The sequence below is a fragment of the Callithrix jacchus genome, chromosome 1 (assembly GCF_049354715.1).
Source record: "Callithrix jacchus isolate 240 chromosome 1, calJac240_pri, whole genome shotgun sequence".
NCBI lineage: Eukaryota > Metazoa > Chordata > Mammalia > Primates > Cebidae > Callithrix > Callithrix jacchus.
In genome coordinates this window covers 182,926,414-182,945,708 of record NC_133502.1, presented here as the reverse complement: position 1 = coordinate 182,945,708, position 19,295 = coordinate 182,926,414, and the positions used below count along the sequence as shown (strand labels likewise).

The following is a 19,295-nucleotide window of genomic DNA, read 5'->3' as shown; positions in this document are numbered from 1 at the left end:
AAGCACAGACTGACCTCCCACCTCAGCACACCAGACCTGCAGCTGGCTCCCAGCCCGCCACACCCACACAACAGCGCCACCTCCATCTTGCCCCACACTGACTTGGCTCATCAGTGAGAGATCCCCAGAGCAAGGCCAGCTGACCAGCTGCAGCACCCACCTGTGTGTGCTGACATTGGCGAAGCCTCTGGCAGGACCCGGGCTTCGGTGTGCCCACCTGTCTGCCCCACCTCTGTGCACACACACGGCCACATCCCCCCAGTCACCCACAGCATGAGATCCCAGCAGCCCAGCGCCCGCACCTGAAGATCGGCCAGGTAGCTTCAGCCCCACTGCAGCCCCTTCTGGGCCCTTCAGCCAGGGTCTGGCTAACCAGGCCCTGCCCAGATAGCCCAAAGGTTCGCCTGCATTCAGTAAGCTCCAAAAACTCGCCAGGCACTGTGCCCAGCACGGAGGCAGACTGAGCACTGTGTGAGCGCCCTCAGGTGGGCAAAGCTCAGGCCACCCTGACCAGCTCTCAGGTGCATCTCATCCCAGCTCAGAGACAGCAACGCCACAGACCAGGGTCTCCCAGAGAAAGCAAGCTGGCTGTTACACAGTTACCAACCCACCCTCACACAGCCACCAGGCCTCAGCATCCACCCTGGATAACTGGGGTGGGGGTTGACTGGTAACCCGAAAGGCCCCTCCCTCATGAATCTATACCCCAGCACCCATGAATCCCACAGACCTACTGCTCCAGCAGTGCGCAGGGCCCTGTGGCGTCCTCTGGTCCACCTTGCCAGTCCAGCAAAGCCAAGACGGCAGCCAGGGGCTTTCCTGGGGGACAGGCTGCAAGTGCAGGACTCCTGGCCTATCTCCAACCAGCTGCCTGGGCCCGCCACAGCCCCCAGCTCTGGTCTCCTCTGAACCCAGCTCCTGGCCCCCAAGAGGCCCCACTGCAGCCCCCACTGCCTCCCCAGGCCTCACTCCTCCCAGCGGAGGTGCTGGAGGCCGGAGCTTGAGTCCCAGCCAGAGCCCTCCGAACCCAGTCAAAAGCAAACACACACACCATCACCCAAACCTCAGCTTCCTTCCTCCCCACACACGGCCGGCAGCGGGCACAGGCAGGGGCAGCAGCAGGCAGGGAGGCAGATGCCAGCCCGGACGACGGGTAACGCTAGCCCCTAGCAGCTACACCTTGGCTCAGCCCACTGCCCCGCCTCCCACATCCTGGCAGGGCGTACGTGCATCTTGGTGGGGATGGGGGGTCCTCATCACAGAGGCCAAAGTGGCCAGCTTGCCCACCGGCCTTTCCCAAACTCCTGGGTCCAGGGACAGAAGGGGAGGAGAGGACATGGGGAAGACCCCACAACTGCTACAGGGAGGGTTTTCACCACCTGAACAGCTGCATCCAACCTGTCCCGTGGCCCCCACACAGCGAAGGCGCTCAGCAGCCACTTCACCACAGAGCACCTGAGGCGTGCACAACCCTGCTGGGCACCCTGGGTAGGTCCAGGCTGATTCACAGCGAAGCCCCTTCCAAGCCATAACCAGGGCCACTGAAGCAGACAGCCCAGAGGCCCCACCCCCAAATCCAGTCCAGAGGCTCTGCCATTCACTTGCCTACCTGCCCGTCAGGTCCCTCAAGGCCAGCCCCACCCTCCCTACCAGAGGGGCCTTGTGGCCATAGAGGAGGGAGAAAGCAGGCACCGTATCGACCACGGCATCCTGCCCCATCCAGCCCCTGTTATCTCTTGTCAGCCCCTCACCCTGGGCCTGGCCCTTACCACAAGCACGGTTATTCCCTCTGTGTCTTCCTGCCAGGGACACCTCCTCCAGGAAGCCTTCCCTCTGCCACTCAGACAGAAGATCCAGCAGGGTCTAGCCCTGACAATGGCTCCCAACACTCTGCCCCGGCGCTGGCAGTGCTACTGAGGTCTGAGCTCAACTCCTCCGGACGGGGCTCTACCAGCAGGTGAGGCCCGCCGCATCCCTGGACCCAGCCCCCATCCCAGGCCAGGCACCCTGGCCATGCACTCTCACACCCTTGAGCTTCTTCCAAGCCTCTGCAGCTCCAAGATCTCCCTCCCAAGTCCTCCCTCAACTCCCAGCCCATGTCTGTCCTGCCTCAAATCAGTGCCACCATGGGCTCTGACAGCAGTGAGGGCTCAGAGAAGGCAACCCCTCCGTCCAGGTCACAGAGCTGGCCGCGGCCCCACCGGGTTCAGACTCCACCTCTGCCTGACTGGGCCCTGCCCCTCCTGCTCCCTGGAGCCACATTTACCTGGGTGTAGTGAGGGGAACTCCCAGAACCCTCCACCCTCTCAGCTGCTGGGAGGGGTCCCGGGGCTCTGCTGTCTCTGCTGCAGATGGGCAGTGGGGGATCTATCCTGGGTGGGAGCTGCCGTCTGTCTGCAGCTCAAAGCCCCTGACCTCAGGATGGGCAGCTGTTGATTCCAGAGGAGGCCTTTCTTCTGGCCTCAGACCTCGGCTGCCAGGGAGCTGCAGAGGTTGCTCCCTGAGGCTCAGGACCAGCTTCACTCCCCGCTGGCCCAGGAGCTGGGACAACCCACAGCCAGGGGCAGTGATGGAAGGCTGAGGTCTGGCCCCAGAGGCAGCACAGAGGGCAGAGACCCCACGGCACTAAATCACCAAGCCTTCCCAAGTCCAGTTCCCAGATACCCCAGCCATCACACCGAGGGCCCCAGGCAGGACCCCACCCCACCCCTACCCCCAGGCCAAGCCATGGGTAGGCCAGCCTCAGCACGCCAGCTCGCAGTGCCCCGGCCGCCCCAACTCCTCTCCTGGGATCAGCGTGACTCACGGGGCTGGCTCGCCACCTCCAGCCTATACCTCGGGCGGCCGCCCTCAACACACACACCTGCCCAGACTCGCCGCTGTGGCAAGACCAACCACGGCAGTGGAGGGGCTGCAGGGGAGGGGCCAGGATGGTTATGCTCAGGCAGGGGGCACAGAGAAGGCAGCCCCTGCCAGGCAGGAGTCCCTCATCCTGAAACCCCGACAGCCCCAAGGACTTCCCACCCTCCAAGAGAAGCAGCCTGGGAAGCCAGAGGGAGTCTCGAACTCAGAGACCAGCCGCCTCCAGGCTCTTCTGTACTGGAGAGGGAGCTGCAGCTGCCGCACCAGGTCCCAGGGCCACTGCCCCTTCCACACAAGGCCCCAGAGTTGGAGCTAGGGAAGGCTGAGCCCCACCCTTAGGGGTGGCTGGGCCAAGGTCTCTGCAGAACACAGGCACAGAGGGGCTGAGCTAGACCCACAAATTCAGCTGGGCTGGGCCAAAGTTCTTCTCATCTGAATACTAGGGCTGTCCTGCTACCTCACAGGACTGCAGCAGGGCCAGAGAGGGGCTGGGGCAGGAGAGTGAGACCCTCCGGCTGTCAGGGAGCGTGGGAGCATCGTCTAAGCCCTGGAGCAAGCCTCTGATGAGAGAGGGCCACCAAGACCCAGGGCCACGGCCACCAGCAGTGCCTGCCACAGAGGGTCAGCGATGGGCAGCAACTAAGTCCTGGGGACCCTCCTCAATGTCCCAGACACAGACATAGATGCCATGGATGGCCAGGAATGAAGGCAAGCCCTGTCTCAGGGGCCCCAGAAGAGCTGACCACAGGACAGCCAGCCTCCCCTCCCAACACTGTCACAGATACCCCGGCCCTCCTTCATCCCCACCCCGCAAATAGGGCATCTGCATCCTTGGCAACAGCTGCTGCTAATGGGGGAGATCTAAGCCCTGCCCTCAGGAAGCCCCACAGGGATCAGGAAGGGCCCAGCTAAGCACGGACAAGCAGGTCCAACCAGGAACAGCATAATTCCGGGTCCAGTGCGCAGAGGAGGCGTGATGGGGAGGAGCTGTGAGGTAGGAGGAGCTGGGTGGGCCCCCACAGGCTGGGCTGGACCCCAGGAGCTCAGCTGCCAGGCCAGTGACCCAGCAGGAGCTGCGTTTGCTGACTAATGGGTGGCAACTGAGGTCCACCCCCAACCACAGGGAGGGAAGGCAAGGGACATGTGTCCCACTGGAGGACAGGAGCAGGTGCTCTCTTCTGGGCACAGGTTGAAGCAGGACAATCCAACGTGAGGAAACCAAACAAAGTCACAGCCAAGGATGGCCTGGCTCCTCCAGACCACCCTGCCAGGCCCACGCCCCGCCAGGTGCCCGCCCCACCAGGTCCCCACCCCACCAGGTCCCCGCCCCACCAGGTCCCCACCCCACCAGGTCCCCGCCCCACCAGGCCCCCGCCTTGCCAGGCCCCCACCGCACCTCGCCAGCCTCCAGAGGCCCCCACCCCACCAGGCCCCTGCCCCACTAGGTCCTCACCCCGCCAGGCCCCCACCCCACCAGGCCCCCGCCCTGCCAGACTCCAGAGGCCCCCACCCCACAAGACTCCAGAGGCTTCCACCCCACCAGCCTCCCACCCCACCAGGCTCCAGAGACCCCCACCCCATAAGTCTCCAGAGGCTCTGACCCCTCCAGGCTCCCGCCCCCGCCAGGCCAGAGGCCTTGCCAGAGGCTGCTCCAGAGGCTGCCTGGACTCTTGCAGATAGTGAGCCCAGTGAAGCTGGGGTGCTCACAGCCAGGGGTCTGCAGGGCAGCCTCCCTCACCAAACCCCAACTCCAGGCTGTCTTTGGGAGCAGCAGATGGCATGCGCCACCCAGGAGCTCCCCACCCAGCCCTCCTGCGACTCTGAGTGGCCAACCCAGTCTAATGGCCACAGCCCTGATGCTGGTAGGGGCAGGAAGGGCTACCACTCCCATACCTGCACCAGGCACTGCTCCTTGGGGACAGGTGACAGGGGCCAGAGCCTATTCTCTTGAAGCCCAAGAGCCTGCCTCTAAGCAAACAAGCCAGCAACCACCCACATCTGCCTCTAGGTCACGGGACACCTTGGGGCCAGGCCAGCTCTATTCGCTGTCTCCATTCTGGATGCAGATGGCCACAGCTCCCTCGGGTGGCAAGGGTTAAACCACACAGTGGTGAGGACCCCACACACGGGCAGGTGCACACACCTTCAGGTGACAGCAGCAACACTGGGGCCAGCCCGGCTCCCCAATGCCGACCCAGCCGACAGAGAACTTGCCTCTATGCCTATGATGACAGACTCCAACCGGGAACTCATGCCCAAAGCAGCTGGGGTAGCCTGACACCCTCGGAGCTCTGTGCCTTGCCTGTGCCCTCTGCCCTGGCCCTGCCTAGAACCCTGGGTAGCTTCCAAGCTGCCTCCTCGTCCCCCGCCACATTCATTGTGAAACCTGCTCACCACCCAGGGCAACACCGTCTGCCCCCGAGGCCACCACTCCAGGAGGCAGCACAAGGGCCAGGCCTGCGGGCAGCCACCTCGGAGCTGCACACCACCCACCCCAGCTCAACCCTTCCGCACACACCTGGATTCTCACAGCCCCTCCAAGGCTGGCAGAGTAGGAGGGCCCCTGCTCAGCAACCCCTCAGCTCACGTAATGTCCCCCCTACTGGCTCTGATGGGGTAAGGGCAGCGGTGAGATGCCCTCCTGGGGACAGAAGCTGGTCTGCACAGCAGGAGGGTGTGACAGATCAAAACGCACACAGACGGTGAAAATCAGGCAGAAGCTGAAGGCCAGAATAAAAACGTTAAATCTCTGCAAGAGTAGCATGCTCCTCTCTGACCCCTACATCCAAACCGACCTCCGTTTTCACAAAGGCCAGTAAGACACAGAAGTGCTCCCAGAGAGAGAAGTCAGGAAAGCGATCATCTCCGAAAGGGTCTCGGGAGCGAGGGTGTGGGAGCGCTGGCTGCAGGGCACACAGGGAGACTTCACCCAGCCATGTAGGAAGGACACTCATGCTTCCCTGGGCAGTGACACCAGCTCACGCAGGGCTGAGTTCTGAGGAGGCGCCAGCCCCACAGCAGCGCTGGACACTGGGGGGCCCCTCCCATGCTCTGGGCCACCTGCCCTTGGTCAGGCTGTGATGGGGACAACGCCATCGCCTTCCACATGGGAGAGCACATGGTGCAGGGAGGGCAGCCAGCTTGCCATCAAGGACCCAACACCCCTGGGGCTGGCCGCGCTCAGTAACCCCAACACTGCCAGAGGCCCCCAGAACTGAAGACGGGGCATGGAGAGGGTGAGAACGAATGCTCTGAGTTCCCAGCACGGATGCAGTGAGCTTGGCGCTCCATCTCCAAAGGCTGAGCAAGACTGACCAGGTCCCCACTCCCAGTGCCAGCCCCTTACCAGGCCTGGCCCCTGGATCAGCAGCCACAAGGCTACCAGGAAAACCCAGCTGACAGGTCAGGGACAGTGACGGGCAGGCATGGGGCCAGGGCACACAGACGCAGGCCCAGCCAGTGAACACGCAACCCAGAGGTCAGCCTGCCTGGCGCACTGCCCACCACAGGCAAGGAGATGATTCCTGCACCTCCTCAGAGACTCCATGTCCAAGGCATCCATAGGCCCAGCCAGATCCCTGGGGCTGCACCCCTGGCTGGTCTCAGCCACAGGAGCCAGGAGGTCCCTCCCTACTGGTACTTGCATTTCCATGCTCAGTGCCCAGCTTCCACGTGGGCACAGCCAGGGACGGTGCTGCCCTTACACTGAGCACCCAAGATGCACCAGCCAGCACAGGCCTCACTGGTTCTGAGACACTCCCTACGTATCACCTTCTATAGACAGAGGATGCAGCAAGGCTCTGACACACAAAGGTCACGTGGCCGAGGCCACGCAGCTGGCCAGCTGTCCAATCATAAGCCTGGGCAGAGTGTGGGGGCGGGGGGGCGGGGTAGGAAAGAGAACAGAGAATGGGAGGGCAGCAGTGGGGGCTGTGGTTGGGGCACTGGAGGGACCCCTGCCCCCGCGGGGGGATGGAGACAGCATAGATAGGAGCAGTGTGGGTGAGGGACACAGCCACATGTACAGGCCAGAGCACGAGGGACACACACAGGTACCGACACACGCCCTGCTGGGCACCAAAGCTCTAGACGCCCACAACCCTGGGCACCATGAGGTGTGGTGGCTGACACGGGCAGGCCCAGCAGCTGAGAGCACCAGCTGGGCCTCCACGAGAAGGCCTGGCCGCACCTGAAGAGAGGCCACCTTCTTCCGCCCCAAACAGCGGGCCTGCAGGGGGGTGCCTTCCTTCCTAACGAAGATCCCAACTTTGATAGGAAACACAAATCTGAATTCCGTTTTCCTTTTAAAACATTAATAAATAGCAAGGCTTGCCATGATCTGCCAATGTGCAGAGAAGGGAGCCCAGCAGGCCTGAGAGGAAGGGGGAGGGGGGAGGGGGGAGGGGGGAGGGGGAGGGAGGGAGGGCAGCCGGCAGCTTGTTTTCTCTGTGTGGTCTCCGCCGTGGAGTTAGAGGGTGCACGGTGTTTACGGTCTGTTTCAGGGAGTGTTTCACAGAATCTCAGCAAACCCCAGCCACTGACACAAACTCTCACACTCGATAGAAGCCGGCTCGCCCCACTCCAAACCAGGGAGTGGCTACCCCTGCCCCTGCCCTCCAGCTGCTCCTCCAGCCCTAAGGGCCCCACACAGGGCCCAGGGCTACTGGTCCCCTGGCCCACCTGCTGGGCACCCCTGGCTACCCGCTGTCCCTGGTTCCCGTTCCCGGGTGTGAAACTAGACGGCCAACCCAGCGTCATTCCCAGCTCTCCTGCCAGGCCACCATCCACACAGTCTCTGGGCTGACGCTCAGATGAACCAGGTTTTACTCTGGGCCAGGACCTGCCTGGAACCCCTGCCCACTGCCTGGAGCAACTGTCTGCACAGCCGCCCTCCATGAAGACCGCCCCTCTCCCAGACCCCAGAAGCCACTGCAATTCTGAAGGCAGGAAGGTTTCCCAGAGTGCCCAGCCAGCCGCAGCTGTCGGCACCAGGCCAGGAAGACGGCAGCCAGCCCCCACCTCCCCAGTGCCCACGCTCTGGCCGCAGCCTTGCGTCGTTCCAAGAACAGGCCAGGCTCTCTCGCCTCTAGCCTTGAACACGCTGTTCCCTGGGCCTGAAACTCCTCCACCTTTTCCTGGCTCGCTCCAGCCTGGCTCTGTTTTATACAACACCTCCAGGAAGCCTTCCCAGAGTCTCCCAGTTGGGGTGGAGGTCTCATCTCCTACATACCCCCTCAAGTGCATTCCCTGCAGTGCAGGGCACAGCCAGCCCCTCAGCCTTGGCACCCTGGCTGAGGGCTACTGAGGATAGGGCCATGGCCAGTCCATTGTAACAGCCTGGGCCTGGCCAGTGTCTGGCACACAGCAGGTGCTCCCTACAGACTGATGAGTTGGGGGGACCAGGTCGGCTGCAGGAGTCTCCACCGTCCTTTAAGAACTAGCCAGACAGGCACCAAGTTCCAAGGAGACCAGGCAGTCACATGAGAGACAGCCTACGGTGCTTCTCCAATCACGTTAGAAAACCTCTCTGAACCTCTACGGACCCAGGTAGTCACATGAGGCACTGCTGCGCTGTGCTTCCCCAAGCAGGTTAGACAACCTCTCTGAGCCTCTATCTCCTGCTCTGCAGAGCTGAAACTGAAGGAAATTGCCAGGAGGCAAAAGGTCTAAGTGTCACCACCCGCTTGCTGCATCTCCCCAGGCAGCCGCTGGCCTGGCCGCTCTCTGGGCAAGCAGAGGGAAGAGCATTTCCTCAGAGCTAAACATGTGGAGGATGTGGGGGTGGGTCTGGGAGGAAGACTGGAGGCTACCCTGGGACCCTCCCTCAAGGCAGAGCCTGTGGAAGGAGTAGGCCTCGGCAGAGGACCAGGATCCCTGCGGCCAGCGACCAGCACAGCCCACACCAGGAGGACAGGCTGGGATTCACCCCTCACCCCTCAGGAGAGCTGGGGGCCAGAGCCACCATCAGGCCAGGCACCGCCCACACTGGGGAAGTGGCAGTGACTCCGAGGCTGGTCTGTCCTCCTCCATCTGCTGCCCAGACTCAAGCTCCACTGGGCACAGCAGCCACCACCAATGGGTCTGGATTTGAGTCCTGGCTGCAATGCCCATGGCTGGGCAGGGCCTCTGGCATCTGACTCAAGCTCTCTGAGGAGCCTAAATGTCCTTGTCCTCAGAAAGGGGATGGTGCTCTCGCCGTTAGCTCCCAGAAGCCGTGAGGACTAACACCACGGATGGCCGCCTGGACAGCCACCTTCATGCACCACTCAGAGAGCACTTGCCCATCAGATAGCTGCTTTCCCCATCGGACCCTGGGCTAGGAACAGGCAGAGAAAATCCAGGCTCGGGGGCCAGGTGAGGTGGCACACTCCTGAAGTACCCATTACTAGAGAGGCCAGGCAGGAGGATCACTGGAGCCCAGAAGTTCAACTCTAGCCTGGGCAACATAGCAAGATGCTGTCTCTAATTTTTAAAACGTTGATTAAAGGTGAGCCCTGCCCAGGGGCACCCAGTCCAGAGTCAGACAGATGGCCTTTTCCAGGAGCCCAGTGGCTGTCTGGTGATAATGCAGCAAGGATGGGGGGAAGACACCAAAGAGGGCTTTCTGGGGGAGGGCCACTCACCTCCCTCCAGCTACAACCCAGTAGGTTCCGACATCCCCCCACCCCATGCCAACCCCTGGCCTCTCCGTGCACAGCCGGGTGATGGGACAGACCTGCACACACGTCTACCATGAGGATGGTCCCCCCCAGCACAGGCCCAGGGAGGGTGACAGACGATGGGGACCCCTGGCACCAGAAGACAGGAAGATCTGGGTTCAAAGACAGCCCCACCACCTCCTGGCCAAGGACCCCAGCACATGATGCTGCCTCTCTGGGCCAGTGTTCTCATCTGGAAAATGGGCCAACAGCCTGGGAACAGCCCAGCCTCCACTCAGGCCTTCACTAGAAGGGTGGAGCGCAGGGCCCCACACACGGCAGGCATGCAGCTGCTGAAGACAGTGCCGGCAGGCAGCAGGTGCCCACACCTGAGCGCACCTCAGGGGCCGTGCCCTTCATGTTACTGCCACTTCTAGGCTGGGTAGCAACACAGAGGCTGCTCTCAGGGACCTGCGTCCTTCATCCCACCATCACCCCAGACACCTCCACCTTACCAGAAAGCATGGCTCCCGACCACCCCGGCCTATGGCCGCCTGGCTGTGCGGCCCAGCCCAGCTCCTCACCCTCTCTGGGCGCTCACTTCCTCATCCATAACAGAATGGTCTCCAGGGCCCCTCCCCTGCCGACAAGCCCCAGGCAGAAGCCACAACCCAGACTAGGCTCAGCCACAGGCTCCTGGAGTGCCACGCCCCACCAGCAGGAAGAGGGTCTGGCCTACAGCAGCTCCCCAACCCAGAGGGCGGTCTCAGCCTTTTGGCTGAGACCTTCCCTGCTGCCCCTTCACTAGAGAGCCAGCTTCCAGACCTCAAGCAGTTTCGTGCCCGGGCCAGACCAGAGAGCCTGAGCTACCGCCTGGGGTCACACAGACTACAAGGGCAGAGCCAGGACTCACCTGTGCCACAGGAGCACACGCCCTGCCAGGCCCTCTGCTGCCACCCTCTGAAGTGATAAGACTCCTGGAGAGAGCAAGGCCTCCCAGTCTAGCCCCTGGACACAGTCTCCCTGCCCACTGTGGGCCCCTAGGCAGGTCAGTGGGCCTCTCTGAGCCTGTCTCCTCCTCTAAACTAAGCCTAAGAACTCCCACCCCATAAGGTAACAGGGAGGTGTCTGTGACACCCTCTAAGCTGACTGCCTGGAACCCAGTGACAACCAGTGAATTCTGCAGTGAGCCCAACCACTGTCCTCACAGGGCAGTCCAGGGCCACGTCTCCTCCAGTCAAAGGAAGAGAGGCATTTGCCTGAGGCCCCCACTCCATACCATCTCCCACACTCGACCCAGGAGGGGCCAAGGGCCTGCGCTGCAGCCCCAAGTGGCAAAGCCAGTGTCCAGGCAGCCCTCAGTTGGGGCCCTGGCCACAGCCCTCCACCTCCCCAGTGCACGCAGGTGTCCTGCCGCACTGCCCAGCACCCTTGGCCTACCTGGCCCTCCGTCTCCCTCCCCACGCCCTTCTGCCTCTGCCAGCACCACCAAGACGGGATGGACTGGCTTCAAACCTCATCCTCACCCCTCCCCACACCTCAGTTTCTCCTCCATGAAACAGGGAAGTCACAAGGATCCTGTGCACCCTGACAAATGTCACCCTGCCTCGACGTCACTCCCTCGAGGTGGCCTCTCCTCCCCACCCCAGGGAGGGAAGTAGAGCCCAAGCACCCCACCAGGGAGGCTCCAGCTGGGCCTGGCACCCAGTCCTGCACCAGGCTGGCAGGATGTTAGGAAATGCGCAGGCACTTATTTCAACACCGCTGGCCGTGTCACAGACAGGTTTCAACATGCAGTGGTGCCCAGGAAGGGCCGCAGCGATCTTGGCCCAGCCGCCTGTCACACTGCACAGGGTAGATGGGCCCAGCCGGGTACTCATGCACCCATGGCTGCCCTGAGGCCCACCTCACATGATGACCCTCGTCCTCGAGACAGGCAGACACAAGGGGGGACCACTTCAAGGAAGCACACGTCACCCCTAGGCTAGTTCTCCACACCCCAGGGCCAGGCCTCATGCCCAGTGAACCACTGGCCCGAGAGCTGGTCCCCAGGCCCGGCCCCAGTGCCACCGCCATAAAATGGGCCAAGAGTTCTCTGCCAGCTTGCTAGGGGCGAGGCCTAGGGGAGATCGTGTTATGGAAAGAGGAGGTGCCCCCGGAAGCCTGGCCCCCATCAGCATTTGGGAGAAGCTCAGCCCAGCTGGCCCTCGCTGGACACACAGCAGCCCCGCCAAGCCCACACAGTCCTGGGCGCATAGCCAGGGCTGCCCAGGCCTGGGTGCAGCCAGCAGGCCTTGCATGGACATGAAGCAGAAACATCAGGGGGGCCAGAGAGAATGGCAGCTGCCCAAGAGCACACTGGCTCTAGACGAGAGCCCACACTGGCCCTAGACGAGAGCCCACGCTGGCCCTAGACGAGAGCCCACGCTGGCCCTAGACAAGAGCCCACACTGGCCCCAGAGCCCTCACGGTGAAGGACACAGAGCCCTGGGAGGTCAGGGGACTTTTCCAAGGCCACACGTCAGACGAGACAGGCAGCAAAGACCCCACTCAGCGCCAAGCCCCAGCAGCCCCCACTGGCCAGTGGGATCTAGGCACTTCTGCCCATATCTCCCTGGCCGCAGCCTGTAGCCCAGGGCCCAGCCGGCACACCGGGACGGCTTGAAGGTGGCGAGGAAGGACGACCAGGGAGATTGCATAGCAGTCAGTGCTCTGGAGAATGCAAACCCCTTGCCACAGCACTGAGTGTGTCCCCAAGCGAGGGTGACCACCTGCCAGCCCAGGCCCCCACACTGTCTTCAGCACTTAGCACTCAAGCGAGGCTCCTGCCGCTCCCTCAGGTGGGACCTAGTGGAGGAGGGGACACTGCACTCTCTGCTAACCACCCACCTTCCACCACGGCCCCTCAGCAGCTGCCCACCGGGCCAGCCCCCCTTCTCTTGGCAATGTTCTCTCCTGGAGCGGGGACACACATCGCGTCCACGCTGCCTCTAAACCCAGACCCTCTGTGGGCTGAGCTCAACTGTGCACAAGGCCCAATGGGTCCCACCACACCTGGGCTCCTGGGGTGGGCGCTTCTGCCCAGATCTCCCTGGCCGCAGCCTGCAGCCCAGGGCCCAGCCAGCACACCGGGATGGCTTGCAGGTGGCGAGGAAGGACAACCAGGGAGATCGCATAGTGGTCAGTGCTCTGGAACCCTGAAAGGCCCTGGTATGGCTGGGCTGCCCCAATAAAACTATATTGGGGAGTCACCGTGAGCCCTTCATCTACCAGGCAATGGCCTGTGTCACACAGAGATGATGCCCCATGGGGAGAGAGAGAACACCAGTGCACAAAGAAGAGAGGAATTTGGGGTCCCAAGGTGAGAGGCCCAGTCTGTACACAGGGACCAGGAGGCCTTGGAGCCAGCCAGGCATGGAGGCCCAATGTGCTCCCAGCAGTAGGCACAGCGAGGGCAGAAAGCCCTGCCAAGCTCAGTGCAGCACTGCCCAAGGTCACACTGCCAAGTGGCAATGGAGCCAGCGCTCAAAACCAGAGCCTGTGTCCCCCACGTCCCAGGCGATGGATACCACCCCACAGGGCCCCGGGCTCCTCAGATGCACAGCCACAGGACACAGTTGTCCTTCTGACCTGACATCAGAAGACCAAAGACCAGACCCCGGCTGGGCCCAGGGAGTCAGGCAGTGGGCCCCCCATTCCCACCTGTCTGGGAGCTCCCAGCACCCCACTGTGACTTCCAATTCAGCAAGAAGATCCTGAAACCCCACAGGGAAACCAGCTGTGCTTTCCTGGTGCACCCAGGCTCTGAGCACACCCTGCTCACCCTACCAGGCGGAGGCAGAGTCCACTGCCAGCTCCCACGTGTGGACACAGTACACACGCTGGGCTCACGCACCGCCACACATGGGGCTGTGTGAAAATGGTGTCCGTACAGCTTTAGGTTAAAGTGAGCCTGGAACTAGGAGGAGGGGACCTCCCAATTCAGCTTCTCCTCCCACGCCTCTGCCTCCGCACATGAGGCTGTAGGGAGGGCGCACCGAGGCAGCTCTGGGATGGGATCCCCAAGAGCCTGAACACACCCGGGCCTGCCTGAGGCCATCAAGCAGGTCATACCTTGAACTCAGGTCCACGGCTCCCAAGCCCACAGGGAGGAAGCCCTGGGTAGGGCTGAGGGGACACAAAGGTGGGGGTGTGGAGAGCTCAGGAGGACCAGGTGACAGCATTCAAGAGGCACCCAGAGGCACAACAGCTGTAATCTGCAACACACACACACAACCCCCCCACACACAACTCCCATACTCACACACACAACCCCCACACTCAGACAACCCACATACACACACATTAACCCCCAACCTCCACACTCACACACAACCCCCGCACTCACACACAACCCCACTCACACACAATCCCACACTCACACACATTAACCCCCAAACTCACACAACCCCCACACTCACACACATTAACCCCCAAACTCATACAACCTCCACACTCACACACACAACCCTCACACTCACGCAACCCCACACTCACATAACCCCCGCACTCACACACAAAACCTCCACACTCACACACAACCCCACTTACACAGACAACCCCACACAACTCCCACACACAAACATACCCACACTCGCACAACCCCTGCACTCACACACAACCCCCATACTCTTGCATACACAACCCCAGCCACACACAACCCCCACCCTCAAACATAACCCCACTCACACACACAACTTCCACACTCACCCATACACAACCCCTGAACACACACAACCATTACACTCAGTCACACTCACAAATATGCATAGATAGTACATACATTTACCCACATGCACAGTCACACACACATCCACACACATTCACATATACTCACACATCCTCAGTCACACACACCACACCACCACACACACACATTTACATACATGCACAATCGTACAGCCATCTACAGTCACACATACCTATATACACAGAATACATACATAGTCACACACATACATACACCCATGCACACACCCCCTCACGGAACGGCACACCTGACTTTTTACTCAAAGCCAGCCAGCTCTCCAGAGCTTTCTGCCACCCGAGCCTCTCATCCTGCAGGCTCATCTCTAGGACACCAAAGGGTGGGCCATGGCAGGGGCTGTCCAGTCCCAGGAGAGTGGGCAGCAAGGGCAGAGCGAGCAGCTGCCCTTCTTCCCAAGGGGGCCTCCAGCCCACTAGACGGAACAGCACCTCGCAGGCACCTGGCCATGCCTGTCCAGGCCAGCTGACAGTCAGCTGAACTTGGGGGACACAGGGCACTGGGGGAGCCAGAGCCAGGCACTGACCATTCATCCATTGGTGAGCAGCCTGGCCTCCTTCCCCCTCCTTCTCCTGCAGAGGGTTCTCCAGGAACACAGGTGCATGGCAGAGAGTCCCGAGGTGGGCCAAGGAGACCCCAGCCCCAGGCCCACTGCCGAAGACTCCCGGCCCTGCAGGCTGGTACCTCCAGAGCGGAGAGCATGCGCCAGCTGTGTTGTTTAATAACAAATTACTCCAAGCAGGCTGGGAGCAGCTTATCAGCCGAGCATCTCCGGCAAGGCCGATACCATCAGCTGCTGTCAGGCAGCTCTGGGAACTATTAGCTTAATTAGCAGTTCCTGCAGGGTCAGCACAAAACTGCTGGCTGAGCCGGGGCCCAGGAACCAGTTTCGGCCGCCAGAGACAGGCTGGGCAGGCCCTCAGGTGTGGGAGGGGAACCCCAGGGACCCAGAAGGCGCCACAAGACAGCCGGCACCCCCACCTGAGGGGGAGCTGCAGGCGCTAACGAGGCTCTGTGCCCCTTGGGGACCCTAGTGCCCACACACACCCCCTGCCCAGGCAGGCAAGTCAAGGCCCGCACGAAGGGAAGCTGCCCGCCCTCCCCAGCCAGCCAGGGCCACCGCACTTCACCGACATCTTGGCGGAGGGGCCGTGAGCCAAGGGTTCACATCCTGGATGTTCACATTCAGGCACCATCTCCTCAACCACTGAGGCTCGGTTTCAGTGGGATCGCCAAGGTAAGGGCACACAGCAGCCCCTGGCACGTCGCCCCTGCGTGTGGGATGCAGGAGAAGCCAGAGGCAGACTCAGTGTCCCTCTCTTCCCACAGAGAGCAGAACGGCGGGCTCCTGGGAGGAGGCTGGGGCTCCCTGGACACAGTCGCCTCCCTCCCCCACCCCCTGAAGACTCAGTCCCCACCCAGCACAGCACCAGGACTGCTCTGAAGATCGAGGGAAATACTAACTCGGGACCAGGCAGACCCACGAGGGCGTCAGGCGAGGGAGTGGCCGGCAGGGTCAGGTGGGGTCAGGCAGGGTCAGACAGGGCACTGCAGCGGCTCCAGTGGGCACCGGGCTTCTTTCCGGGGTTGGTGGAAATGCTCCCCAATTGTAAAGCTGGCTGCGGTGGTGGCTGTGTGAGTGGGTGGGTGAAAATCCAGTGAACTGCACACCGTAGAAAGGTGACCTGTATCTCAACCAATTAACCAATCAAATAAGTGTGGTGCTGGGCAAAGGCTGAGAGTGGCACCAAGGGCAGGGGACGGGACGTACAGGCCCGGGAACCAGCGGCCCCTCCTCCCAGCAGGAGCCAAAGGGATGGGTCCTGACTCAGCCTGCTCTGTGCCTTCCCACCACGTTCTGACTGGGAGGTGTGGCCCACTCCTGAGTCTCTGCTCACATGAACCCTTGTCCCCAAGCATCTGTGGCCTTAGGGTGGCCTACGTGTAGCGGGGTGGGCGGGGGGTGGGGGGCACACTTCCTTTTCAGTGGAGAGCCGACAGCCTTTCTGACCAACCCTGCCTTCCTCAGCTTCAGCTTCTGTGGCAGGAAGACCAGGCTGGCGGGAGGTGCTTTCTTAGGCCCCACCCAGCTCCTCAGGAGAAGGCCGAGGCACACAGGTGAAGGGGACCTTCCTCCCTGCCCAGTCCTGGCTGGCCCTGCAGTGCTGTCCCCAGGCCAGCCTAGTCCTACTCCTGGAGGACCTGGAGGTCTAGGGCAGGAGGTGGCTGCTGGGGCGGGGGCCTTCCATTCCCGAGTGGCCAGGCCACTCTGCCACCAACACCGCAGCGTAATGAGTTGCAGATGTGCCGGTGGAAGAGCCCAGGGCAGCCCCGCCCTGCAGAGGAAGCTGGGAGATCACGTGCAGTTCTGGAGCCTGTGCCAAGGCCGGCTGGACCTGGTGGGGGCAGGCATGTGGAGATGGACAGAGGGAGAGGCCGTGCCGCCTCTCCTGGGCACCCATGGGTGACCACCCAGCCGGCACCTGTGTTGAAGACACCCTCCCTGGCCCCAGGCACAGCCCAGAACATGCCACACAGAGCCCCAGAGGCTCTGCCACCTCCCACTGGGATCCTGAGCCTCAGCCTCAGCTTTCCATCTGTACCCAGGGCCAGCACCGCTCCCAGCTTCTTACTGAGGAACAAGAAATGCTGAGGAAATGCCAAGCCCCACCTCCCAAAAAGGACGGGGTGGAGGCAGCCGCCAGACGGTGTCCCACCATCCCCAGGCCTCCTGCAAACACCGGCAGCTTAGCCAGACCCCCGCCTGCATGCAGCCACAGCCGTGCTGAGCATTTGTGAGCACCTCCCCCATGGCCAACCCCAGCCCAGGACCCTTCCCCAAGGCAGGCCAGAGCCTGGCGGCAGGAACGTGGCAGTGGGCAAGCTGCCGGAGGGGGTCGAGGGTCCTCCTGGGCCGGCCCTCCTTTCCCCTGCGGCACCTCACCCAAGACTCTGCTGGGCCCCTCAGAGCTACATCTGGCCGGGAGTTTACAGCCACCAAGAACAGATCTGAAACTGGTCCCCCTCATCCCTGCCCAGTCCCAGGCCTGCTGAGGGACAGCCCAGGACCCCAGGGAAACCACAGAAGCCACTCGACAGGAAGGCAGGCCCACCCCTCACCCCCCACCCCCCGCCACCCGGGCCCCAGTGCAGTCCCAGACTGGCCCATACAGCAATGGCCAAGGCCAAAGAGGGGGCGGGGGTGGGGGGTGGGGGAAGCACCCTGGTCCACCCGATAAGCAAACCCACACACCAGCCAAGAACACCGGGTCTCACACCAGGACACGCCGTGAGCGCCCTCTCTTACGAGCAGCCTGACCTGCCAAACCCCACCTGGGCCCACCATCCAAACACACAGAGCCCATGACAGCCAGGCCCCTATGCAGAGGCTGCTGTTGATATTGTCGGCAAAGACACCAGCCCCAGGCCCTTCCTGGGGTCTGTGCCTGAAGGTCAGCTGCCTGTCAACGCCGGGGTGGGAGCCATTTAATATGTCAGGGCTCGAAGCCCCCCAAAGCCGCCAGCACCCTGGCACCCACACAGCGGGCATCTGCCAGACCTCCCTCACACCCCAGCACAAGCTCCTACCCCACGGCTTTCATGCCTTGTCCCTGATGCCTGGCCCTTACAGGAGACACTGTGGGCCTCACCCCACTGAATGGGAAGTGTCTTCATTCAGCTGCAGATACGAGGGGGAAAGAGCTGGGCAACATCACCGTCCTGGAGGAGTCTGGGAAAATGGGCTGGAGGAGGGGCAGCTGGGAGAGGAGAAACCCGACTCAGACCAGGCACGCCCACCACAAGGCTCTCAGCACAACTGCCTGCTTGTTCTCCTCTTCTCCTTTCTGTATAGTTCTTAGGGGAGGCTTTTCCCCCAAAAAATGCTAAACCTGGGAGAGATGGCCACATGTCAGGAGCTGAGGTAAGAATGAGGAGGCCCAGGTCATCCTATGGCCCCGGGATCCCCATGCTCAGGGCGGCCTGGGAGACGCGCTGGGTGCAGCCAGCACGGGTAGTGCTCAGGCAGACAGCGGCAGAACCATGCCGGCTACACTCAGCACAGCACAGGTGAGGGCACAGTGCCGGTGTTGCCCAAAGCTGCCATCGCCAACCCTGCCCACCTGGACCCCTTGGGGCCTCTCTGGAGGGCAGGGTAGGCCCATCCCCGAAACAGGACAGAAGCAGACACACTGCCCTCAGAGGAGGGGCAGGGAGCCCAGCAGCCTGGGTTCATGGCACCACACAGGGGCCGGGAGGGCTGGGCCTCAGACACGAAACGAGAGAGGTACGGAATTAGCTGACTTCCTAAACACACAACTCCCACCTTCCCCTGCTCAGGGAAACGGGGTGGGTGGACAGGGCCCACCGCCAGGGTCTCTGAGTGAGGGGCGCCTCTGAAGCTGCCACACGCTGGGCTGGGAGGGGACAGAGCAGCGAGGCCCCCACCCTCTCGCCCATGGTCATGACTTGGGTTACCTCCATCACCAGCAACAACGACCTCCAAAAGGTCCCCATCCCACAGGGAGAACCTGGCACCCAACAGCCCCCGGGGACAGTGAGCTTACTGAACTCACCGCCCTGGACTCACGTCCTGGCCTGTCAGGGAGCAGAGCTGTGAGGAAGGGGTGCTGTTTTGCCACCATCCACACCTTCCCCGTATTAACAAGAGCAGGGATTCACCGAGACCCAGAGCTCAGGTCTCCAAATGAAGCTGAGGAGGCTGCTGGCAATGGACAGGTCAAGCTGGGGACAGCGGTGTGGGAATAAGGCTGGTGCAGGCTCAGGCATGGGGGCGCACAGGCAGGGTCTCCCCGTTCAACCCGGCCCCTTCCTCTGAGTACCACCCGTCAGATGTTCACCCCAGCCAAGAGCCGACTGGGACCACATGAGGGGCAGACAGAGCTGAGCACACTCTCTGGGGCCTTGCTGGCCCACCCTGGCTAGGATGGCAGCACGTGTCTGCAGGTATGAAGGAGTCCACGACTTCGCCA

At 62.2% G+C, this 19,295-nt stretch overlaps 1 protein-coding gene across 5 annotated transcripts in view; it reads right to left on the bottom strand.

Annotated features, from left to right (window-relative positions):
• RXRA (retinoid X receptor alpha) overlaps positions 1 to 19,295 on the bottom strand; it is a 111,296-nt gene that overhangs the window by 55,594 nt on the left and 36,407 nt on the right. Inside the window, exon 1 of one of the 5 annotated variants that reach the window (XM_078350640.1) lies at positions 14,831 to 14,997. The exons of the other annotated variants lie outside the window; for them this stretch is intronic. Within the exon in view, the coding sequence (XP_078206766.1) occupies positions 14,831 to 14,837 (7 nt within the window). The 5' untranslated portion in view covers positions 14,838 to 14,997. Of the gene's footprint in view, positions 1 to 14,830; positions 14,998 to 19,295 lie in introns of those variants that run through there. 5 annotated transcript variants of the gene reach the window in all.